Source organism: Canis lupus, chromosome 18 (genome assembly GCF_003254725.2).
Source record: "Canis lupus dingo isolate Sandy chromosome 18, ASM325472v2, whole genome shotgun sequence".
Lineage (NCBI taxonomy): Eukaryota > Metazoa > Chordata > Mammalia > Carnivora > Canidae > Canis > Canis lupus.
The window spans coordinates 38,647,860-38,672,229 of record NC_064260.1 but is presented as its reverse complement, the minus strand read 5'-3'; the positions used below and the strand labels follow the sequence as shown (position 1 = coordinate 38,672,229).

The window sequence follows — 24,370 nt, the reverse complement described above, 5'->3', positions numbered from 1 at the left end:
TGTCTTTACCTACTTTGATGTTAAAAATAAGTATGTAAAAAATAAAAAATAAAAAAAATAAGTAGAAATATACTATAAAGTAATGCTCAAAGTTTACATGAAGTTTTAAGATAAAACAGGAGACTCTAAAAAAGTGTAAATTTCAACAAGCCTCCATCATCCCTCAGCATTCTTTCTTTTTTTTTTAATTTATTTATGATAGGCACACAGTGAGAGAGAGAGAGAGGCAGAGACACAGGCAGAGGGAGAAGCAGGCTCCATGCACCAGGAGCCCGATGTGGGACTCGATCCCGGGTCTCCAGGATCGCGCCTGGGCCAAAGGCAGGCGCCAAACCGCTGTGCCACCCAGGGATCCCCCTCAGCATCATTTCTAAAGCATCCTGCCCTGATCCCCTGTGCTGAGAAAGGCAACTTCCTGAGTGTACCTCAAACCATAGAAAGTGGGGAGAGTAGGAGTAGCGGGCAGGATGTGGACTCCCTCCCGACGCTAAGGGCAGGGCATGGTTAAGAACAGGGCGATGAGCCAGACAGCCAGAGGTGGACAGGCTGGCACTTCAGGTGTCCTACTTAATGCCCAGCCCAACCCGGGTGAGGAAAAGAGATGGGGGTGTGGGAAAGCACCCCCCACCCCCAACAAAGATGCAAGCACACACCATCCAAGTCTCTCACTTCCCTTTTTATTTCTCCTCTAAGACCTGCAAAAAGCAGTACCAGGGAGGGAACCTGCCCTCCAGCTCCTGGAAGGGGCTTACCCCCCAACACCTCATCCAAGACACCGCCAGCACCTCAGGTCCCTTTCCACGGAGGGGAAGGTTGTTTCATGCACACACACACACACACACGCACACACACATGTACATGCACACGTGTTCATGTACATAGGCACGCTCTAGGCATTGCATAGCTGGAACCCTAGGGGTAGCCTGTTTGCCTGTTTGATGATCCCACAAGCCCCCAGGAGGCACCAGGAGGTAGGCCCCTAGGAGGAAGGCCCAGAGAAAGGGCAGCCTCACCTCCTGGTCTCTGCCAGTCTGAGGAGGAAGAAGGCCCAATCCTTCTAGCACAGGGGCGGTCTCCAGTCAATGGAGCTTTGGGGAAAATTTTTTTTAGGTTTTTTTTTTTTTTCCTTTTAGCAAGTCCCTACAAAAATAGAACTTCTTTTGGTATTTATAAATCCACGGCCCAGCTCTGTGTGTATGTTACAGGTAGAAAAGCCATATGAGGCATTCCCTTTGGTTGCTCAAGCCTTGGCTGCCGGTCCTCCAGGTCCCTTGGCCTCAAGAGGTCTACGCAGTCACCTCAGAGCTGCCAAGCACCTTCTTCGGGCCCTCCCAGTAGGCAACATATTCCCTCTGGAGCCGGGCACGGTAGTAGAAGAGGTAGGAAGGTAGCAGGAATCCCAGCAGCGAGAAGAGCAGGAGGCCCAGATTCACCTTCGGGGTAAGGAGAGACAGAGTCAAGTGGGTATCCTCTCATCGCCCTCAGGGGCCCTCCTCAGCTTCCAACAGAGAGGAGGAGGCAGCCATTCTCACTCAGGTCCTGGGCCAGAATGATAGCTATAGCTTCTAGCACTTCCTGTGCTCAATCACGGTTTCACCAATATGTCATCTAATGTTCAACAAGCTCGTCAAGTATCAGAGGCAGGTTTGAACCCCGGCTAGCACCAGTGCCCATACAAGCTGGCGCCCTCTGGGGAGATATTGAGGGAGTCTGGGCTGGTGCCCGATACAGGGCACCTTCCCAAATAGGACCTTCTGGACCTGGAACCTCGACCTCTGAGGCTTGACGACAGGATCCCACTGAGGTTGGTGATAAGAGGTTGACGGGCGGCTAAAGGAGCCGAGGCACGCGGCCGGAGGACAGAAGGCCTGGCAGCCCCAGGACAGGGGCCCTCCCAAGGATGTGGCCTCGGTTCACACCCCGCTCTGCATTACGGGCTGTGTGAATTTGGGCAAATCACCTCGACTCTAGTGCCTCATTGGGGCTGTCATGGCAAAGATGGAGCAAGCACAGTACACGGGGAGCTCAGCACCAGGTGAGCACCCCGTAAACCGTGACTGTCGTTTTTCCATCAGTCTGGTGGGAGAAGGGTCACAAGGGTCACAAGGGACAGGTAGCCCCCTGCAGACAGACAGAGGATCAGCTTCAGGGAGGCAGATGTGTGTTCTGTGTAAGGGAAGGGCTTCTAAGCATGCCCGAGGCTGCTGCCCCATCCCCGAGGGTGTTTGAGCGGAAGGTCTGGAGGTGCTAAGAGAGCACCGTGGCCGGTGAATCCGACTCTGCCTCAAAAGTGGGCAATTCACAGGGCAGCCGGAGCTTATCACAGAGACTCCTAGGCCTGGGGCGGGAGATGCAGAGTCGGCAGGCTGGGGGACCTCACACTCTGGGCGGGGTGATGATGGGCAGCCAGCTTGGGAACCCCCAGATTAGAGACCTTCAGTCTGAGATGCGAGTGAGGGATTCTGTGACATACAAGCCCCCCTTCTCAGCCCCCGACTCCTCAGAAGCACCCTGGAAAGAGGCTCCTGTGTTCCCCCCTGCACCCTGTGCGACCCCCGGTTCTCACCCAGAAGGGTTCTCCTTTCAGGGGTCCCACCATGGCCATGAAAAGTGGCTGCTGGAGCAGGGCAAACACAGCACTGATGAGGGACTGCAGGCCCGTCAGCGTCCCGAAGTGGTTGGACGGGAAACTGCCGATGAGAGGGGGGCCGATGAGGAAGGCGTGTGGTCCCCTCCAGCCCAGCACCCCCCACCCTGATCCACACCCCCGGTGGCAGGTGCCACCGCTCGCTGTGAGGCAGGCGGAGGGGAACAGAGGAGCCTCTGTGCATTCGCTGTCTGGACTCTGGCCTCAACGATGTGTGCGGTGACTTCAGGGCCACTGAATTGCCTCCTGACACCTACTGTCTGCGTGATAACAGCAGGTAATCCAACGTCTCCAAGACCCACTTCCTCCGCTAATAACTAAGGCAGCACTGACCTCACTGGGCTCTTCATTTATTCTTCTGACGAGCATTTACATGCCAGCTACTGTTCTAAGGGGCAGGGACGTTCAACGGTGAGCCAAAGCTCCCTGTCCTTTGCCCTCGCAGAGGTGGCCTCTGCACCCTGAGCAGGACAAGCACCTAGAGCGTGGGCTGTGATGAGAGCTAAGGAGAGAAGTAGGGCAGAGAATGCAGGTAGGGGAGTCAAGGGGGTTGCCACCCGATGGCCAGCGGAGGCCTGAGTAAAGACTGGAGAAGGTGAGAATGTTCTGGGAACAGGGAAGAGCAAGTGCAAATGCCCTGTGTAGGGAATACACTGGCGGTTTCTGAGGCATGAGGCAGCCACAGGGGCTGCAGCAGAGCCAGTGGGGGGGGGGGGGGGAGAGGGCGGGGAAAGGGAAGGAAGAGAGCAGAGGGGTCCCGGGGGGTAGACCTTGGAGGGCCTGTCAAGCCATAACAAAGCCTCTGGCTTTTTCTCAGGGCGAGACAAGGCAGGAAGCCACAGAGTGACAGGAAAAGACTTATGTCCCAACAGGTGTCTCCAGCCCCCGTGTTAAAAATAAACGGAAGAAGGCGAGGGCGGGCATGGGGAGCCCACCTCCGGGAGCTGCTGCACTCGCCGCCGGGGCAGGGGGGCTGGGGCAGCGGGGAGGCGGTGCAGCCAAGGAGTGAGTTGCATTTGAAGTCTGTGGAAGGGGAACTGGTAGGACTGCTGGGGGCCCCGGACACGGAGCATGAGGAAGGGAAGGAGAGAGCGACTCCATGGCTCTGGCTCAAGAAGGAGGAGGTGGCGGGGCCGCCCTCTGCTGACAGGAGTCAGGAGCCCTGCACCGCGCCTGCCACTGTGGAAGCACTTGTGGCCACACACCCCCAAGTCACTCGGCAGCACTGGCGGTGGAAACCAGAGGGGAGAGGGGAGAGGGAACTGGGGGCTGCCCAGATGGAGCAGGAGATTTATAAGGCAGAAAAGACTGCAGTCTAGAAATTTCTACAGGGCTGACTCGAGGGAGAGAGGAGAGCAGACACAGGACCAAAGCATCATCAAATCAAGAATTTCGGCTTCCTCTAAGGCAGGACCTCCCCGTGCTGGAGCCAGCCTGTGGTGGGGCAGGCTGCCTTTGATAGAGGCAGGGGGGTGGGGGCCCCCAACACAGGAGCTCGGAGAGGGCTGCCCCCCCAGGGGGCCTCCTAGCTCCCCACCAACTCTGAGATGTCAGCCAAACTCTGGGGGGGCAGGGCAGAGGGGCTTGAGGGGGCGCCTGGGAGTCCTTTCAACTCTGGATTCTCTGGTTGGGCGGTGGGGGGGGGTGCAGGCTGACTCACACCGCAGCATAGAGGCTGCCACAGGCTGAGTGGTAGAAACCTCGAACCATGGTGTGCAGGACAAAGGTCACAAACTGAAACCAAAAAGAGAGAGGGAAGAGGTGAAGGGCAGGCGGGGAGGCAGGAGGAAGGATGGGTAAGATGAAGAGGGACACCCAGCGCCTGACAACCCAATCCTGGGAGACAGACCCAGGGGATGGGATCCATGCTTCCGGGAAGGCAGGCGCTGTGTGAAAGGCCCCTTTGGAGGGGTCCTGGGAGGCAGGGGCGGCAGGGGCGGCAGGGGCGGGGAAAGGCTGGAAGTGGGTACCTGGAGATGTAAGCTGTTGATGAGGCAGGTGATGCCAAACCCCACCAGCAGAAAGTTGGTCAGGGTGAAGGCGTTGATGGCATTGGTGAGCTTCTGGATCTTGCGATAGCGTGGTCTGGCAGACTTGGTGGCCGCCCCCTCCCTGAGGAGGACAGGACGTGACTGGCTGCTGCCTCTACCTCCCCAGCACTCCCCTATTCTCAGGCTGGACTCCCCCGTTCTTCTGCTGGGCCTTTGCCACGGGGGCAACAAAGGGAGCAGGCCACGCCTCCAGCCCCATGTTTCTTCAAGTGGGGCTCCCCCACCCATTACCCCAGTATCACGTAGGGCCCTTCTTTAAAATGCAGATTCCAGGCTCTGCCCCCACCCCACCCCCCAAGAATCTCAGGCGCGGAGCCCAGGAACCTGCATGTTGACACAGCCCAGGTAGGTCCCACACACATGGTAGTTTGAGAATCGAGGATGGGAAGGAAGGTGGAGAATCAAGAGCTCTCACATCATCTCCACCGGAAGCCCCTACAAAAGCGTCTCTACCCATCAGCCTGGACAAAAGTAGGTGCTACTCTGGGGACAGCAGCTTGGCCCCTGCCTGTCCAGCAAGCCCCTCTCTGGCACAGGTAAGGGCTCCGAGGGCTGCCCCAGGCGAGAGGCTGGCACGAGGGCAGGCTGCCCATCTACCCTAGACGGAGGACCCTGCCATCAGGAGGCTGGGGGCCAGGGCTGGGGCACCAGTGGTGGGGAAGGAAGCCCCTGGATGGGTCCTCTGATGCCTTCTCTCCCATCCTCTCAGGACAAACAGGAACCATTCGGATTCACACAGAAAGAACACAAGCAGTCAGAAACCCCAGGTCCAAGACCCAACGGTGCTCTCCAGCCAACAAGGTAGGTCTCAATGAGCCCCACTGTGTAGTCCCCTCTCACACCGCACAGGTTGCTCTGTGTGACCCACAGAATCCTCCAGAAGCGATGATGTGTCACTTGTGAGATTTCACGGAGAAAGACACAGAAGCTTCTATCTTGGTCTCCCTCCCCAAGACCCCTCGCTCTGGGGGAAGCCACCTGCCCTGTGGTGAGCAGCCCAAAGGAGAGACCCAGGTGGGGAGGAGGCGCATCTTCTGCCAACAGCCAGGTGATCTCAGGAACGGGTTCCCCCACTCCTGTCACCACCCCAGGTACCTGCACCCGTGGCCAACTGCAGCCTCATGACACCCTGCTATGGTCCAAATGGCTGTGTCCCCCCAAAAAATTCATATGCTGAAATCCTAATGCCCAACATGATCCTATTAGGAGGTGGGGCTATGTGGGGGTGATCGAGTCACAAGGGCAGAGCCCTCATCATGGGATCAGTGCCCTTATAAAGGAGCCCCCCCCGCAGCTCCCTACTCCTTAGGCCACGTGAGGACACAGCGAGAAGTCTGCTGCCCAGAAGAGGGCCCTCTCACTCAACCACCGGCTCCCTGATCTGAGACTTCCAGATTCTAGAACTGTGAGAAATAAATCTCTATTGTCTTTAAGCTACCCAGTGTGTGGTATTTTGTGAAACCAGCCCAAAACAGACTCAGACAGACACTGAGCCAGAACCACTCAGCTAAGTCATGCCCAGATTCCTGACTCAGAAATGATACAAGACAACAAATGTTAGCTGTTCAAAGATGCCGGGTTTGGGGGTAATCTGTGATACAGCCACTGATGTCTGATACACCAACTTTCTCCTTTTATTACACGGGTTCTGGAACCTGCTACTAAAAGTTGTGTAATAGGGGCGCCTGGGTGGTTCAGGTGGTTAAGTGGCTATGGTTTCAGCTCAGGTCATGATCTCGGGGTCATGGGACTGGGCCCCGTGTCATGTTCCACATTCACCGGGGAGTCTGCTTGAGATTCTCTCCCTCTGTCCCTCCCTCCACTTGGGCTCTCTCTCTCTCTCTCTCTCTCTCTCTCTCTGTCTCAAATAAATAAAATCTTTTTTTTTTTTTTAAGGATTTTATTTATTTGAGAGAGAGCATACACATGCATACACATGTGAGAGGCAGAGGGAGAGGGACAAGCAGACTCTCCACTGATCAAGGAGCTGTGGGCCTTGATCGCAGGACCCTGAGCCTCAATCAATAGTTAATCAACACTTAAGCAACTGGGCCACCCAGACACCTCAATAAATAAAATCTGTTAAAAAAAAAAAAAAGAAAAGAAAAGCTGTCATCTTGGGTAAGTTACTTAACCTTTCTGTGTCTCACCGTTCTCGTCTGTGAAACGAGGACAACACACCAACCTCAGAGAGCTGCTGCAGGACACGACAGGACAATACAAGGTGCCTCATGCACAGTCAGCGCTTGAGGTGAGCTATACCTCTTATCAAGCAAGCCATGCCCACCCCCCCCCCGCACTGTTTCCGCATCTGTAAAATGGGGAGAGGCTCCTGCTCTCCCAGGGCTTTGGGGAGAATGAATGAGATGCTGGGTGTGAAAGTGCAGAGAACATGAAAAGCTGTGGCCATCCCTGTGCAGGTCACCTGGCGTCTCCGAGGGCAGTGCCCTCACTGGGGGCGTCCACACAGTCCTTGATCCGCCAGTCCATGATGTAGCCGATGAGCGGGCAGGTGAGGAGGCACAGCAGCTGCATGGCCCCAAAGATGGAGGAATAGAACCCAACTGGGCAGGATGGAAAGAGGAGTGGAGTCAGGAGCTGGCACAAGGGATGCCAGCCACCCATGGGTGTGGTTACACACTTCCGGTGTAGGAGAAGGGGTGCCAGCAGGGCCTCCCCCTGACCCCAGGTTCTTTGAACACCCAGAGTTCCTAGGGCAGACCCAGGCTCCCTATAGTGTGGGCAGCAGTGGGGTGCGTGTAGGCCGGGACCCCAAGTTTCATCCCCCTACCTGTCTCCGCCGCCTGCTTTCTCAGGATGTCTGTCTCTGATGGGGGATGAGGAGAGAAGCCAGAGTGAGAGGGGCTCAGCTGGGTGACCCACCCGCGCCCCCAGCCCCCAGCGGGCTCCGCAGCACCTCACCATGCTCCTGGCCCCCAGTCACGAGGTACTCCAGCATCTTGTTCATGGCAGCCATGTAGAAGATGACCCGCAGCTGGGTCATGCCCATGGTGAGGAGGCTCCACAGGAAAATGGGGGAGCAGAGGCTCTGGCGGAAGGGGATTGACTCTGGGGAGACACCAGAGGGCACCCCTGAGCTCCCCATCTTCCATTTCCCGCAGAGTGTCCTGCAGATGCAGTTCCAGAGGGGGCTCCAACACTCACTAGGTTCCTTGAGAAGGACTGGTTTCTTCAAAAGTGAATGTTTCAGACCCACTGGCCTCCAGATTCTTGCCCAGTTTTATAATGACTGCAACATTTCCGGGTGACCTCTGGATGCACACTCTGGTGTGGTCATAATAACTCTAGCTACTATTTGTTAAGCACTTACTATGTGCCACACACTCGACACGTACCATTCCACTTACTCAAAGTGTACAAAACCCCGCCTTTGGCACATTCTACAGTTGAGGAGACAGGCCCAGAGCTCAATGACTTGCTCAAGCTCCCGGGGCTGGAAGCGGCAGGTCGCCAGGCCCACTGTGCCAGGAGAGGCCAGCAGCAGGGGTAACACCCTCACCCCTGCACACCCTTGTGCCTGTAACAGAGCTTCCACGTCTGTGGACCATTTAATCCCCACTTCCCCGTTCAGTGGCGGTTATTGCTGCTAGTTTAAGAGATAAGGAAAGACACAGCAAGGTTATGGGATCTGCCCAAGTCACGTGGCCGGTAACTGGGGAGCCAGACTCAAACCCCCATCTCTGGACTCCAAGGCAGGTGCACCTGCCCTAACCTGGGAGTGGACACCTTGGGAAGGGGTCCAGGCAGGTGGCCGCAGCGCCTCTGCCAGCCAGCAGGGGGAGCCAGCCAGCCGGGCCTCCGAGCCGCCCCTCACCTGGCAGTACCTGAAGCCAGGGGCTGGGGGTTGCAGGGAGCCTTAAGGAAACCAGCTGGAGAGCCTGCCCCATGCTGGACGCTCCTCCCCCCCTCCCTCGCCCCGAAATCCAGCACAGTACCCCTAAGCCTGAACTTCCAGGACTCTCTGAGCTCTGGTTTCCCCCCACTCTGTCAATTGCGAGCAGGCCTGCCCCACCTACATCACCGAGCCTTGAGAGAAGGGGAGAAAATGAACGTAAAGGTGAGGACCCACCCTCCCTGTGCCCCAAGGCCAGCACCTTGACCAGACACTCACTCTCAGGAGGGCTTCCCGAGGCACCGCGCACATCCTGGGATGAGATGAAGACGTCAGCGCCCTCCTCCAGGCTGGGGGCCTTCTGGCTCAGCCGCTGGCCCACGATGGTCACGTGGGTGTAGAAGCGGTCCCCTGTCACCTTGTGATCTAGGGCCAGCCCGCTGAGCTTAATCTTCTTCCTGCCGGCAGCCGGGCCAGGGCATGTGGGAAGCAGCTATGCAGGTCCCACCCTCAATGGCCCACCTCTCAGGGTCTGTTCCGGTCAGTCCCAGGGGTGCTGAGCACCCGCTGACCTAGCACTGACGGACATGGCCACTGACGAGCTCCCTACTGGGCTCGGGGCCAGCTTAGCACCCAGTAACTGAGGGGTGGCTGAGTCCATTTCCACCTGGGCTGTTGCCATGGAGGCAGCATTAAGAACTCAGATTCTGGAGTCAGCACTGGTTCCAAGCTTTAATTCACTCCCCCTTCAGTGGTATGACCTTAGGAAAGTCACCTTGTTCCCTGAGCCTTTATTATTAATGGAGTTAATAACAGAAGCCACACCACAGGACTGTTGAGAATGGTATGAGAACTACGCACAGCGCCTGGCCTGTCGTGGACACTCGATAAACATGAGCTTTTTGACGGGCACCCTATGTGCCTCGTTGTGGAGCACCCCCTCTCCCTCACTGACCAGATAGGGGGTGGGGAAAAGTTGGCATGCAGGTGGCCCCGCAAAGCGTGGGGTATTTGAGTCTCTGTATCCCCCTCCTGGGACCAGATGGCATGTGGCACCGTTGCTGGGGTCCCTCCTACTCTGATCCCACCCGCCCCACTCAGAAAGGATACTAAGAGCAGTAGTCACCGTGTTCTGCACGCCTGTTATGTGCCACGTCTATTCAAACACTTGTGGGTGGGGAGGATCAAGCCCATTGCACAGATGAGAAATCAGAGGCCATCTGCAAATGCAGGTCTCTCTGACGCCAAAGCTGATTCTGTGCATTGCACTGCCACCCGCCTACCACACCATCCCTCCCCCACCACCCCGCCTCTCCCTCCACAGGGAGGAGGGTCGCCCTCCCAACACAGCCCTCCACAGCCACTCACGTGTAGTTGACTTCCTCAGGAGCAGGAAAGGCTTCGCTGGGCCAGTTGAGGGCACAGTTGAGAAAGATGAGACAGGCCAGGCCCGACCAGGTGAACATGATGACCACAAAGGACACGCCGGCATCGTAGATCAGCTGTGGAAGGAGGGGGCAGGCCCATGGGGGTGATCGCCTAGCACCACCTCTTCAGCCCAAGGCAGACCCCAGGCCCCAGTGGCCCTACACAAGGCTTCTTCTACCCCATTCCTGGCACCTAATTTGCAGAAGAGGAAGCTGAGGACAGGAGTTAAGAGTCAGACCCAGAAGACCCACCATGCTCTTCCTTTTTCACCGCAGCCCCCTAATGAGGCATGAAAGAATTCCCACAGGGAGCTGAAGTTGCTGGCCACGAGCACAAAAGGTCTTTGAAATATCAATTACTATGTGAAAAAAAGGGCACATAAATCGGCCTAGGAGTCCATGTGCATGTTGGCTTTCAAACAAAAATGCCATTTCATTTTATGTACAAAAGAGAAAAATTAATGTTCTAGGTTTACCAGGCCTGTGTTTATCTTGCCCCTTCCTGGAACATTCCCCAAGGGAAAGACAAACCCAATCTGAGAAGCCTTATCTCACCTTTCACAGGTGTTCCCCAGATACAACAACAGCGTGCGTGTGCGCACATGTGCAAGGGCTGTGCCCAAGGCCTCCTGGCCCTAGGACAAGTAGATTCTTTTTTTTTTTTTAAGGTTTAATTTATTTATTCATTAAAGACACACACACACAGAGAGAGAGAGAGAGAGGCAGAGGGAGAACCAGGCTCCATGCTGGGAGCCCGACGTGGGACTCGATCCCAGGACTCCAGGATCACGCCCTGGGCCAAAGGCAGGTGCCAAACCGCTGAGCCACCCAGTGATCCCCGGACAAGTAGATTCTGAATTGATTGGGATTCTGTGCCAGTGGGGGAGCAGGCACATAAAGATGATGTCCCTCCTCTTGTCCTCCCTGCCTGGGATGACAGACACCTGCCCTCCCCTCGAGCACCTGCTCAAAGCTCCAGTGCTGCCTGAGAAAATTTCTGCTCTTTCTGAGCCTGGGGCTTTGAGGCTCTTTCTTCCCTGGGGACCGGACAGAGCTTCAAAGAGCCACGGCCCCAAGCGAGTGGGAGTAAGACCTGGCTCTGCACACCCGCTGTCCGGGTTGAAGAGGAGGGAAGACAGGCACTTTCTATGCCTGGTGCTACCTGAACAACTGATGACCACCCCCACCAACGCACTCTCAAACTCTTCTGGGGATGCCAAGCAAGCGCCTTCTAAACTAACCAACCCAACTGCCCAAGGTGGACCCTGAAGGGTATCCTATGGCCCAGGTGACAGCGTGCTTTAATCTTTTGATAGCAGAAGAAAAAATAAGGCCCCAAGTCAGAACTGAAGCCTTCTGGTTCTAGTTCCACCAAGTGGACCTGTTCAGGCTCTAGCCCACTCTAGACTATTTTCATGACCCTGGACCCAAGGCAACCAGCCTTTCCAGGGCAGGAGGAGACATGGCTGGAAAGGTTGGTTGAGGCCAGAGAGATCCAAGGGCATTGAATGCATATTTGTGACAAGGTTGGACTTGATTCTGTCAGCGAAGCAGGGCAAGTGCATGAGCCAGGCCTCCAACTAAGATCATTCTGGAAGTCATGTGAATGACAGACTAGAGAGGAAGAAGGGGCAAAGGCAGGGAGACCAGCGAGGATGGCTTGAGCTAGCCCAGGAGAGAGGATGGAGGCCTGGCCCAGGACAGTAGTAAGGGAAAAGAGGCAAAGCAGGGAGGTCAGATCTGCCGGTCAACAGCAGTGCCCGGGCTCATCCCATGATGCTTCAGTGCTCTGCCCCATGGTGTTGGGAATTGACTTCTGCCCGGCAGGGGCAGGATCCTCAGACATGCCGGCCACTACTCGTCCAGCCCCACGCAGTTTAGGGGTGGAGGCAAAAAGACAACACAGGTGGCCTCACCGCCCCCCACCCCAAACAGTTCTAATACCTTGATTCCCGGGAACGTGATGGCAGAAGAGGCGTAGGAGCCAATCATGAGGGCCATGAATGTGGACCGCAGGTTTCCAAACATGTTAGGCAGCTAAGGGAGGGAAGCAGCCCCAGTGAGCCAGGAGCACCCCGACACTCGCCCAGGGCGCCCTTGCCCAGTCCTGTGGGGTAAAGGCTGGATGCATCCAGGCTTTACAGCCCTCAAAGATCACAGTCAGAAACCAGCTAACACCATCCTAGAGACTTCCCAGTGCACGCTGGCATCTCAAAGCTTTCCAGGATTGCCCTCAAAGAAAAAAAAAATTGTCATTTTTACTTAGCCACCCCGCCTCTGGGTTTCCCAAGTTAGTTGTTTCCGGAACTTTTCTATTGTGTGACACCTCTTAATAACCCATGCAATGGGGGTTTAAAAAAATAAACGAAATTAGTGCAACCCATTTGACAGATGAGAAAACTGAAGCCCAGAGAGGGAGAGCAATGAACTCAAGTTGACAGAGCTTGTGAATGGCTTTCTCCCCCCTTCTGGCGATCCTTGCTCCCTCCCAGGCCGCGAGGCTGTGACCCTGGCTGGTTCTGTAGTTAACCCTGCTGGTGGTCCCGGTGGCCCCCATCTGCTGAGCCAGGACAAGTCCTGGGAGGTGCCAGGGAGGGAAGGGTGGAACTAGAGGAGGGGGAGGAGCAGGCCAGGTGTCCGCCGGGTGGCTCCGAGCAGAGCAGGCCCAGAACCCGCACCCCTAGAGGCCCGATCATACGCTCTGCTCTCCCTGGCCTGCGCCAGGCCCTCCGGGGAGGAGAAAGCAAAGTCACGCTGCTGCTGCGTCCACCCAGCAGGCCCCATGGCTGGGAAGGGCCTCGGATGCCCTACCAAACTCCCACCCCCTCCACAGCGGGGTGGCCCAGGCCAAGGGGGCGGCCTCAGGGCCTCGGGGGAGGAGGATGGTAACCGCAGAGGAGGGAGTCGTCCACCAGCTTCCTAGTGGCCGTGAAAGAGGGGTGGGACCAGGCTGACCCCCACCCGGGGGGCAGAGGCTTCCCTGCCGCCCCCGCCGGCCGGTAAGGCGCGCGGCCAAGGACGACAGGACGCCAGGGATCGAGCCCTACCCCCTGCGCCCCCGCCCCGTCCCGGGCGCTGTCCCTGCCCAGCAGGGCGCCCGGGGGCGGGGCGCGAGGCCGACCGGGCTCTAGGGGCAGAGGGGCTGGGCAGCACCGCACGTCCCCGCTCGGGTCGGTCCCGGGGGGCGGCGGCCGCGGGGGCGGGGCGGGGGGCGGGGCGGGCGCCGGGCCCTGCCATTGGCTGGAGATTACGGGCGGCGGGCAGGGGGGAGGGGCGGCGGGCGGCCAGGGCCCCCCAGGAGGGCGCGCAGGGGGAGGGGCGGCGGGCGGGCAGGGCCCCCCAGGCCGGCGGGCAGGGTCGCAGGCTGGGCGCAGCACGGGGCGGGGCGGGGCAGGGCAGGGCAGGGCAGGGGCGGGAAGGGCTCCAGGGGCCGGGCCGAGCAGCGGCCGAGCAGCGGCGTGGAGAGGGGGCTGCGCAGGGGGCGGGGAGGAGGGCATCCGCTGCCCCGAGAGTTGTGAAATGTCCCAGGCTGGAATTAAGGGCGGCTGCGGGTGAGGTGAAATTCAGCCAAACACACCCAGTTTGGCTGTCAGGACGCGGCAGGGATAAACAGCCCGGGGCTGGCCCGGCCAGGAGGCCCGCTCCTGCCACACACACTCACATGCCTTCAGCCCTGACACTCACTCACATACGTAAAGGTACACGCTCAGAGCAACACGCGCGCCAAACACACATACGTGAGAGGCCGAGCCACGTGGAAAAGCTGTACGTGTAGACCCACCACGGTCAAACCCTGGCTATTTTGCATGGTTTAACCTAAAGCACTCACAAATGCATTCCTCTACACACGCCCTTCCCCATGTAGGGCATCACACAATACACAGTGTGGCGAACACACACACAGGCTGCCCCTTCCCTGTCACTTGCCAGACACCCAGTTGTATTTTCTTTCCAGCACTTACGACTGCGGACATAGCCCCCACAAGGAAGTTCAGGGAAGTTGAGAAAGTTGGCAGCTCTGTTTGTGCTGTGGCCTTAGTGCCTAGAACCCAGGCCAGCAGACGTGATGTGCTCAGGACACACGCACACCCCAACAACCACACTCACACACTGCCGCGTCCCCACACGCACAGCCTCACACCTACCCTTGGCTGCAGCCTACAGTTCCAGGCACACGTGTGCATTTGCCCTGCGGCCAGGGGCCCCTCCCTCACCCACTCTCCCCCTCCCTCACCTACTTCTACCCCCACCCCACTCCTGGATGCCCTGCTGCCAAGTGGGGCCTGTCACACTCACCGTGAGTGAAGAGAACGTTAGGCAGATGCCACCAAAGCCATTCAGGGACAGCGCCAGGAATATCAACGGAGAGAGAACTGGGAAGGGGAGAGGGTGGGTGAAGGCATTTGGGGAGCTGTGGGAGGCCAAAGGGAGGACCTGGGAGGGCAGATGATCCGCCCATTGTTTTCCTGTGGGCGCACAAGGGGCCCAACAGCTCACCTCTGGTGTCCCGAGAGGCCAGGGCCATGAGGGTGCAGGACGCAGCGAAGCTGGCACTGTGGAGACCCAGGGAAGGGGAGGAGTTGCCCGTGAACACTGAGCCTCTCCTCCCCGTGCAGAGCCAGCCCCTGCCTTCCGCCCCCCCCCAACCCAACCACCTCACCTGCCCACCAGCCGCGTGGGCCGGGGGCCGAAGCGGTCCATGAGGATCCCCAGGGGCAGGGTGGTGGCGCTGAGCACGAAGGAGCCGATGGTGAAGCCCAGGTTGAGCATCTCTTCCTGGCGGTCGCAGCTCAGCCACTTGCGCTGCTCATCCCGGGTGGCGTTGGTGGTGTTTGCTGAGGAAGTAAGGGATGGCTCAACACGTGGCAGCAGGAGCACTGGGCGCAGGAGACCCGGGCCTGGAGTCCAGGCTCCTGAGCTCAGATCCCATGCTTATGACTTACTGTCAACCTGGAGACTTTGAGGGTGGCCCAGAGTCCTTTCTACTCTGGAGTCTGAGGACTCTTCCTCAAGGTAAACCACCAATTTGAGTCGTGACAAGTTAATGAAAAGGTTAATGGTGGTGGGGGAAGGAGGGTGGTTCACTTCACTCAGTGCTCACTGACTCACGAGGTGGCTGTTCCCCTGCCCCGTTTGTCGCCTGGGTACCACTGCCAAGGGCGCACTCCGGGTGCACCTGGAAGGCAGCCAGACCAGGGTCCCAATTCTCACCACCATCCCAGTAGCTGGGCAACTGTGAACAAGTCCCTTCCTCTCTCTGAGCCATAGGCCCCTAGCCCGTGAGAGGGAGCAGAGGAGGCCTAACCCCCCAGTTCCTTGGGAGATTTAGCTGGGGATGGTGAGCTTTGCCCAGGGCCCAGCCCAGAGCAGGTTCTCCTGAAACAGCTGACGGACGGGTAGATGGTGGTCCTCCTGGAGGGTCACACTGTGCTCAGCCTCTTCTCTAGGTGCTGGGGATCCCACAGTGAATAAAAACAGAAGCTCTCAGCTCTCGCAGAGCTTATATCAGATACTAAACAAGTAAACAAATGGACACTGATTTAGAGTGACAGGTGTGCTGCGGCGCCTGGCTGGCTCAGTCAGTAGAGCATGCGGCTCTGGATCTCCAGGGTTGTGAGTTCAAGCCCCATGTTGGGCATAGAGCCTACATTTAAAAAAAAGAAAGAAAAGAAAAAAGAGAGGTAAAGAGGGACAGGTGCCATGAAGAGAACAAAATAGGAGGATGTAACGATGCCTGAATGCTGGGAGGGGAAGCATCTGCCCTGGGTTGGGACAATGACTCCTGACTTCAAATATCCAAAGGGCATGCAGGCAGCAGAGGGATGAAGTGACCTGTGTGTTAACATAAGGAAGAACATGAGGAAGAAGTTTTGGAATGGGCTTTGATGTTTCATAATCATTAGTTATTTCAATGTGTATCAGAAACACACACATAGGGCTGCCTGCGAGGCTCAGTCCGTTGAACATCCGCCTTTGGCTCAGGTCATGATCCTGGGGTCCTGGGATCCAGTCCTGTGTAGGGCTCTCTGCTCAGCGGGGAGCTTGCTTCTCCCTCTCCCTCTGCCTTTCCCCCTGGCTTGCGCTCTCTCTCTCTCTCAAATAATAAATTCTTAAATACACACACACATATACATACATATGTATGTGAATGTGTTGGAAAAACACATGCATGTATATGTATGTATGTTAGAAACATGCATACATTTTTCCAATATATTCACATACATGTGTGTATATGTTTCTTAACCATCTAGATACATGCATGGGTGTGTATTAGACACATATATATGTATGATGTAAGTACAATCAAACCCAAGATTCCAAGGATATTACACTTTAAAATTAGGCTAATTTTTTCAAACGAGTTGGTTTAAAAGGAAGCATTAAGTAAGCAATACCTATGACAAAGAAAAGGCAAAATCATTAGGGTGACCTACAAGTGACGGTGTGTGAAGCACCGGAAAGCAGGATCAGGGTTAGATATTCCACCTCTAGAGCCAGATGAGCACATTCAAATCCTGGCTTCACTGGCTGTGCTGATACTCTGAGACTCTGTTATCCCATCTGTGAAATGGGGATAGTGGTGGGTTGCCACCCCCTTGGAGGCTGGCTAGCTCTGAGGCTTGCCACATACAAACACTCACACAATGACCCCATTTCCTTAGTCTACAAGGTTGGTGAGCTGGTGAGCCCCTCGTCGCACCTCAGTGCTTCACCATGCTGCATTCAACAGTCCCATTCACCCAAACACTTATAGGCCTGAGCTCCAGCTAGTTGTCTTGTCTACAGTGGGACTGCCCCAGGAGAACTCTACACTCAAGAAGGTTGGAGATGTCTACACCATGCCCATGAGGACCAGGAGACAGGTTCTGGAGTCACAGCTGGGGTTGAAATCTCACTCTGCTCCTTATTACTGTGTGACCCCAGGCAAGTTATTACTGAGCCTCACTGAGCTTCAGCTTTCCCTTCTACAAAATGTGTTAATAATAATACCTAGATCACAGATCTGCTGTGAGGACTGAAGACCTAACTAACAAACAGTGAAGACCTGATGAACTTTAGGCGTTGTTTTATCGTTTTGGCACTTTTGCTGGATACACAGCAGTATGTGTTAAATTGAACTGCTCCTGACTGAATTCTGAGTGATAGACCCCTCTTCAACCGCGACACCCCTAAAAGTAGTTTGACCACCCACTCCAGGGGACACCTTGAGAGAGAACAAAAAACATCATGAAGACAGAGGGTGCGGCCAGGGAGCCCCGAGGTAGGAGCTAGTGAGCCCCCCGATGATGAACTCCACTTTTGTCAAATGACATCATTTGGTCCTCACATCACTGCTCTCTGGCAAGAAGGATGCAGGGCATCCGCTCCGTTTCATGGGCTTAGAAATGGAGATCCAGAGAGGATGGGTGACTTGCCTAAGGTCACAGAGCAAAGACAGCAAAGCTGGGTCCAGCATGTAACAATGACCCCCACCTGTCGTCCACATGCTTGCTCTCATTTCATATTCACAGCAGTCCTGCGGGGTAGGGATGATTGGTCCTGTTTTACACATGGGGTTACTGAGATATTCAGAAAGCTAAGTAAACACCTGAAATAAGCCAAACGACACACAGAGTTGGAAGCCATGCTGTCTGGATCTTTCCAGACACCATGGGGACACACATTCCTGGTCTTCTTCTGCGTTCTTGTGACCCTGTAGAGGAAGGCTGGGACCACAGTGAACGTGACTTCAGGAAGCAGGAAATAGGGGTGCCTGGGTGGCTCGGTAGGTTGAGCGTCTGCCTTCAGCTCAGGTCAGGATCCCGGGTCCTGGGATGGGGCTCCCTGCTAGGCGGGGAGCCTGCTTCTTCCTCTCCCTCTGTCCCTCCCCCCACTTGTGCTCTCAGGCTCTCTCAAATAAATGAATAAATCTTTCTTTCCCTCTCTCTTCTTTTCTAAAAATTTTATTTATTTATTCATGTGAGACACACAGAGAGAGGCAGAGACACAGGCAGAGGGAGAAGCAGGCTCCCTGTGGGGAGCCCAATGTGGGACTTGATCCCAGGACCCCAGGATCACGACCCGAGCCAAAGGCAGATGCTCAACCACTGAGCCACCCAGTGCCCAATAAATACAATCTTTTTAAGAAAAACGTTAACAAAAAAAAAGAAGAAGAAAAACGTTAACAAGAAGCAGAAAATAGTGCTTTTGGTAGGCCAGCATGTCTGAGGCACAAGAGGGTACAGCACCCCCAGTCAGCCTGATGGCTCAGACTGATGGTTAGGATGAGTCGCCTGAGGGAAGGAGAGCCAGGGGAAGAGAGACAGCTATGCCTTGCTTTCCAAGAGTGGATAAATAAGTTCTGAGAAAGAAGGAGGGTTTGCTTTGGTCACCTCTAGTGACCCCAGACAAACCTGGCTCAGTTACATGCTCACTTCTGGACAGCTCAACACACCAGGTGGACACCTCATACCACATACAGAAATTACCCCCACACAGACCCAATATCTAAATGTAAAAGCTATAGGGGGTTCCTGGGTGGCTCTGTGGTAGAGTGTCATTCATTCTCATGAATGAATAAATTATATCTTTAATAAATAAACAAATAAATGTAAGAGAACTATAAAAACTCTTAGAAGAAAACACAGACATAAGTCTTTACGACCCTAGGTTAGGCAAGGATTTCTTAAATTTCTTAAACATTTCTTAAACCAGAACTCACATGGCAAAGAAAAAGATAAACTGGACTTCACCAATATTAAAAAGACCTTTGTGCTCCAAAGAAGAATGTGAGAAGATCGTCCACAGGGAGAACAAGATTTTGCAAATCACAGATCTCATAAGGGACTTGCATCTAGCATATAAAGAACTCTTCCAACTCCATGATAAAAGAGCAAAAAACCCAACTTAAAGATGGCCAAGGGATCCAAACAGACATTTCTCCAAAGGAGATATACTGGGGGCCAAGAAACACAGGAAAAGATGCTCACCATCATTAGCCATTATGGAATTGCAAATCAAAACCATAAGAATATAATACTTGTATCCATTAGAATGGCTATAATAAAAAAGATAAGCAATCATCAGTGTGGGTGAGGATGTGGAGGAACTAGACCACTGGGGGGAACATAAAATGGTGCAGCCACTGTGGGAAACTGTCTGGCGGTTTCTCAAAATGTTAAAACACAGAGGCACCCGGGTGGCTCAGTCAGTTAAGTGTCTGCCTGGTTCAGGTCATGATCTCAGGGTCCCGGGATCGAGCCTCACACTGGTCTCTGTGCTTAGCGAGGAGTCTGTTTCTCCCTCTCTCCCTGCTTGTGCTCTCTCTCTCAAATAAATAAAATCCTTAAAAAAAATGTTAAACACAGAGTTACTAAATGAACTATAATTCTGCTCCTCAGTAAATACCTAAGAGAAAGGAAAGCATATGTCCACACAAAAATTTGTACCCAAGTGTTCACAGGAATATGCATAATGGCCCCAAAGTGGAAACAAATGCCTATAAACTCATAAGTGGATAAATAAAATGTGACAGATCCATACAGTGGACTATTTTTCAGCAGTGGGAAGAAACCAAGTCCTGACACCTGCTACAATGCGGATGAGCCTTCAAAACATCATGCTAAATGAAAAAAAAAAAAAAAAAGCCTGTCACAAAAGACCACCTATTATGTCATTTATATGAAATATTCAGAACAGCTCCTATCACTGATGTGGCACAGACTACTACAAGTGGAGACAAGAGAGGGCTCCCCAAAGCCAGAGGTCATCCTGAAGGCCAAATTCTTCAACAGAAGAGCTGATGAGAAGATTATGGGGGAGGGGTGGCTATATCCTGGGAGCTTGAAGCCCCAGAGTGGGAGGTTTACTAAATGGTAACAAATGGTTGGCAAACTAAGCAAACTAAGCACTGCTAATGGGTACAGTGTTACTTTTGGGGGTAAAGAAAATGTTCTAAAATGGATTATGGTGATGGTTGCTTCACTTCTTAAACCGTATGCTTTAAATGGGTGAATAGTAAGGTATTTGACTTATATCTTAATAAAGCTCTCACATGTGTTTTTACAAAGCACAGGTGGATGGATGGGCAGCAAAAGGGAAGCCAGAGTTTGGGGGTGATGGAAATATCCTAAATGCTGATTGTGGTGGGTGATGGTTCCTGGGGTCACATCTCATCAGAATGCGTGATGCAAATTAATCTTTGAGAAAGTTGATTTAAACAACTACAACAACAAAGAGAGGGAGTAAGGCAGGAAGAATGACAGGATGGGCAGTGGCAAGCATCAAAACCACTAGGTGACAAAGGGCCAGTCCTCTCCAGTTTGCAGGGGAAACAGCTCAGAGGGGACCTGGACTCCTCCCCTCCAATCAGGAACCTTAGAATTCCTACTTCCTCAATAGGGGCCACTCACAGGAAGCCAAAGCAATTGAAATGGAAAAAAGGGTTCCTCCACAATGCCTGGCCTGGAGGACTGGAGGTTTATTAACCTTGTGCAGGTGGGTGATTTGAACACCTGGGGGCTCAAAGCCCTAGAAGAGGAAGGACAAAGACCTGTTATGTTCAAGTGCACTTTGTAGCCTTACAGGAGTCCTGGTTTTAAAAAAAAAAAAAAAAAAGAAGTCCCTCACCTGGCTAGGTGCTGCAGTTCTTCTAGAGGTCTCCATCTTGCTCTAGCTAGAGCTGAGGCCAACAAAGACTTAGGACTTTGCCCAGGAGTCTTGGGGTCTGAAAGCCCAGCAGGATCCCCAGCACTTGGTGGACTGGATTAGATAAATAAGGACGCCTGGGTGGCTCAGTGGATGAGCACCAGCCTTAGAAGGCTCAGGACTCGATCCTGGGATCAAGTCCCACACAGGAATCCCTGCAGGGAACCTGCTTCTCTCTGTGTGTGTCTCTCATGAATAAATAAATAAATAAATAAATTCTTAAAAAAAGATAAACGAGGTAGAGTGGGCAAAATGCCACCCAATCTGTAGGTGAAGTCTGAAGGGCTCAAGAAGGGTGGCTGTCCAGCTCCTGCCCAGGGCTCCTGCCCAGCAGCCCTGCAGTCTGTCCCCTGGGCCACCTGTTCTCTTCCAACTTCCACCTGGCCCTTCTGCTGCCCTCCCCGGCGGGACCTGCCCCTCCTGGGCATACCTGGGCACAGGCTGGAATAGAAGCCCTCCTCCTTGAGCATGATCAGCAGGGAGCCCCAGCCCAGGAGCACCGCGGAGAAGAAGAGGTTCTCCAGCACCGCGGTGCAGGCCATCCACCAGCGCCTCCGGTACGCCTGCTGCAGCGTGGGGGCCATGCCGGCCGCGAGCCTGCACAGGAACACGGCGCTGAGCGAGCCCCCCCCGCCCCGCCGGCCCGCGAAGGCCCCGGGGCCCGGGCCTCCCGGCGGGGGCCGCCAACCTGGCCGCGGGCGCACCGGCTGTGCCAGGAGTTCACGCGGCGCCGGGCTCCCGCCGGGGCCACTGTCGGAAACAAGGAAGGTCCCGGGCGAGCGCAACAGATTCCCGGCGCCCGCCGGGCTCCCCCACCCGGGCCGGGACGCGCGGAGCCGGCTCCCCGGGCCCCCACCCGCCCTTCCCCGAGTCCCCAGAGGTCGGCGCGGGGCAGGGCGCGTCTGAAGCCCCCGCCGCCGGCATCCGGCCGCCGCGCCAGGAAGGACCCCCCGAGGCCGGCGGGAGGAGGAAGGGGAAGTCTGCAGCTGCCCGGGTCACCCCCGCCCCCCGACCCCTGCTCCGCTCCGGGCCGGCCCCTCCCCCTCTCCGCCCGGGCGCCCCGCGGCCCCGCGCCCCGGGCATCCCCGCCGCCGCCCGCCACGTGGAAGGGGGCCCCGGGCGGGGGGGGCGGGCGGGGCGCCCCCACTCACGGGGCAGCGCGCGGGCGCAGCCGAGCCAGCCGGGCTCCCGGCCGGGGAAGGGGGCTCGCGCGGCGGCAGGAAGTCCCGCGGCCGCTGACTTCGTAAGGACTGTGGGGCGGATGGGCCGGCGGCCGGCGGCGGGCGTGTCTACCACAGGGAGGGAAGGAGCCCGAGCTCCCCCCGCCGCGGCCGCGGCCGCCGCCACCTCCGTGGGAGGAGACGCGGCACGGGCAGCGCGGGGGCGGGGGCGGGGGCGGGGGGCACGGGGCCGCCGGGAGGGGAGGGACCCGCCGGGGCAAGGGGGCGGACGGGCCTCAGCGCCCGCATCTGTGAAATGGGCTCTGGTCCCGGCGTGCCCGCGGGTGCTGCTGCTCCGCACCGGGGGAGCGCGGCCGAGGGGGCGGCGGGGAAGGGGGCGCCCGGGGGGCCGCAGGAGGGAGGAGGGAGGAGCGCGCTTGGAGGGGCGCGCAGCGCGCCGCGGGCTCGGGGAGCGGGTCTCTCTGCGGAGCCTGCGGGCGTCGGTGGGAGCCGACCCGGGCGGGGCGGGCTCTCCGCGGACCCCTAACCGCGGCCGCTGCTCACCTCCGGTCGGGGGCGGGGGCGGGCAAAGGCGCCTCCCGCGGCCACACTCGCGACGGCCCGGGGAGCGCAGCGCCCAGGCGGCGCGTCCACACTCGGCGTCCGCTGCCCCGCGGCCCAGCTCCGAGCCGCACCCGCGCTCCGACCTCGCGCGCCGGGGCCCGGCCGCCCCGGACTCAGCGCCGCCCGCGGCTGCCCCGGCCTCCTCCGACCCCTCGGAGCACGGCGGGGAGCTGGGGACCCGCCGGCGCCCCCGGATCCGCGAGGCGGGGCACACACCGAGGGGATCGCGGAGCGAAGGCTCGTATTTACACTCGTCCCGGGCTGCGCCCCGAGGTCGGGGCGGGGGCTCCCTTCTCTTCCCCTCCCCCTAGGTCGAGTTTCAGGCGCACGTGACTCGCCCTCTGGTCCCCAGATAGCCTCTCCGGGCACACGCCCCAGCACCCAGTATTTCCACCCCCACGCTCGCCCCCGCCCTCCGCCCTCCGCCCTCCGCCGCGGGCCCCCCAGACGACGTGGGCAGCGCCCCCTGTATCCGTGGTCAAAACAGGGGACGACTCAGCTGCGAGCCGACTGGGCGCGAGGCAGGGCGGCCTTGGGTGGGGTTTTGAACTGTGCAGCTGGGAGTAGTGTTTTCCGAGAAGCAGAATGACACGAGTTTCCTTGGGGTTGGTCAGCTGGAGGTCTGCATCTGGACTTTGAAAGGGGCTGGCCTGGGTTACCTTGGGCAAGCTGCTTAACCTCTCCGAGCCTCGGTTTCCTCCTCCGTGAATTCGGATAACAGTACCTAATTAGGGAGGCTGGGAGGTGAAGGATGGACCTGGGGGTTGTGGTGCAGGGCAAATGCTGAGCTCGGAGCTCAGGAACGCGGTAAGTGTTCCTTGTTGCTGCTGCTGTGGCTATTATCATTATGTCTGAAGACCTGGTGACAGGATGCTTCCAGACCCTTACTGATTCCTGGCAAATCTGTCAACCGCCCTGAGCCTCAGTTTCCTCGTCTGTAAAACAGAGGGGAGGTGTGGGCTAATGAGAGGAGGCGAAGGCCAGTCATTACAGATGTGAGCTTAACACGGCGTCTTAAGAGTGAGCCGTGATACCCACAAAGCTCTGTGGCAATTTGAGCAACTGCCCGGGAAGACCTCAGAAGAGAGGGGAATCCCCGAGTTAAACCATCAAGCCAAGAGAGAGGAACTCACATTTGCTGAGCAGCTACCAAATGCTGGGCACTTTCCAGACAAAAATCATTAAATCCTCAAAACATTATGGGCTCATCTCAACCTCACAACTTTTCACAGGGGGAGAAGGCTGGCGGCAGGCAGCTGGAACATGGTGGGTGGAGAGCAGAATGGGAAGTCAGATCTTCTGGCTTTTAAGTGTGGCCCTTTCCATTCCTCCAAGCCAGGAGGAAGAGCAAGAGCAAAAGGCTCAGCAGGGAGAAAGGCACAAGGAGTTCTCTCTGGCAGGAGCAGGTGTCAAGCTCTGATGGTTTCACCTCTTAAAATTCATTACTGGCTCCCGGAACTGCCAGATCAAGGTCAAACACTTTAGCTTAACACAAGGGGCCTTAGAATAAGGGTTCTAACCCAAGACACTTTTGGATCCCTTTGAGAATACAGTATACAATGAGTCCACTCCCTGTGAAATGCATGTGTGAACATGAGCGCACACACACACACACACACATACTTGCTTTCAAATTTCAGGGGCTTTTGTGGGCCCCTCCCTGGGCTCTAGAGGTTCGTGGGCTCCCATGGCCTTAATAGTTGCCCTTCTTCACCCCCAACACATTTCCACATTTTCCTCTCATGGACTATCGGCTCCATGAGGGCAAGGGCCTGCTCTGCGTTCCCTGCTGTCTCCCCAGGACCTAGAACAGCACCTGGCACCTAAGAGGCACTTAACAAGCACCTGTGTAATGAAGCGTGAAGTCAACTGGTTTCATACCTCCTTGCCTTTTCACCTGCTCTTTCTTCTTGTGGGCA

The 24,370-nt window shown here is 56.3% G+C and overlaps 1 protein-coding gene and 1 long non-coding RNA gene across 3 annotated transcripts; one reads left to right on the top strand and one right to left on the bottom strand.

Annotated features, from left to right (window-relative positions):
* Window positions 1-655: 655 nt before the first annotated feature.
* On the bottom strand, window positions 656-22,467 carry SLC43A1 (solute carrier family 43 member 1). 2 transcript variants are annotated; one of them, XM_025452240.3, is made up of 15 exons: window positions 22,392-22,467; window positions 21,098-21,264; window positions 14,639-14,813; window positions 14,476-14,531; window positions 14,275-14,351; window positions 11,923-12,015; window positions 9,920-10,053; window positions 8,831-9,009; window positions 7,621-7,767; window positions 7,490-7,525; window positions 7,124-7,262; window positions 4,618-4,759; window positions 4,308-4,381; window positions 2,567-2,690; window positions 656-1,433 (listed from the first exon to the last, which is right to left on the bottom strand). In XM_025452240.3, the coding sequence occupies exons 2-15, from the start codon at window positions 21,249-21,251 to the stop codon at window positions 1,287-1,289; spliced, it is 1,677 nt and encodes a 558-aa protein (XP_025308025.1). In that variant the 5' UTR covers window positions 21,252-21,264; window positions 22,392-22,467; the 3' UTR covers window positions 656-1,286. The 2 variants fall into 2 exon arrangements, with proteins under 2 accessions (XP_025308025.1, XP_025308024.1); XM_025452239.3 differs by lacking the exon at window positions 22,392-22,467 and adding an exon at window positions 21,819-21,905.
* LOC112663375 (uncharacterized) lies at window positions 2,664-6,126 on the top strand. Its single transcript, XR_003139194.3, has 4 exons — window positions 2,664-2,924; window positions 5,408-5,499; window positions 5,653-5,789; window positions 5,993-6,126. It is a non-coding gene; the product is annotated as an uncharacterized LOC112663375 (long non-coding RNA).
* Window positions 22,468-24,370: the final 1,903 nt, after the last annotated feature.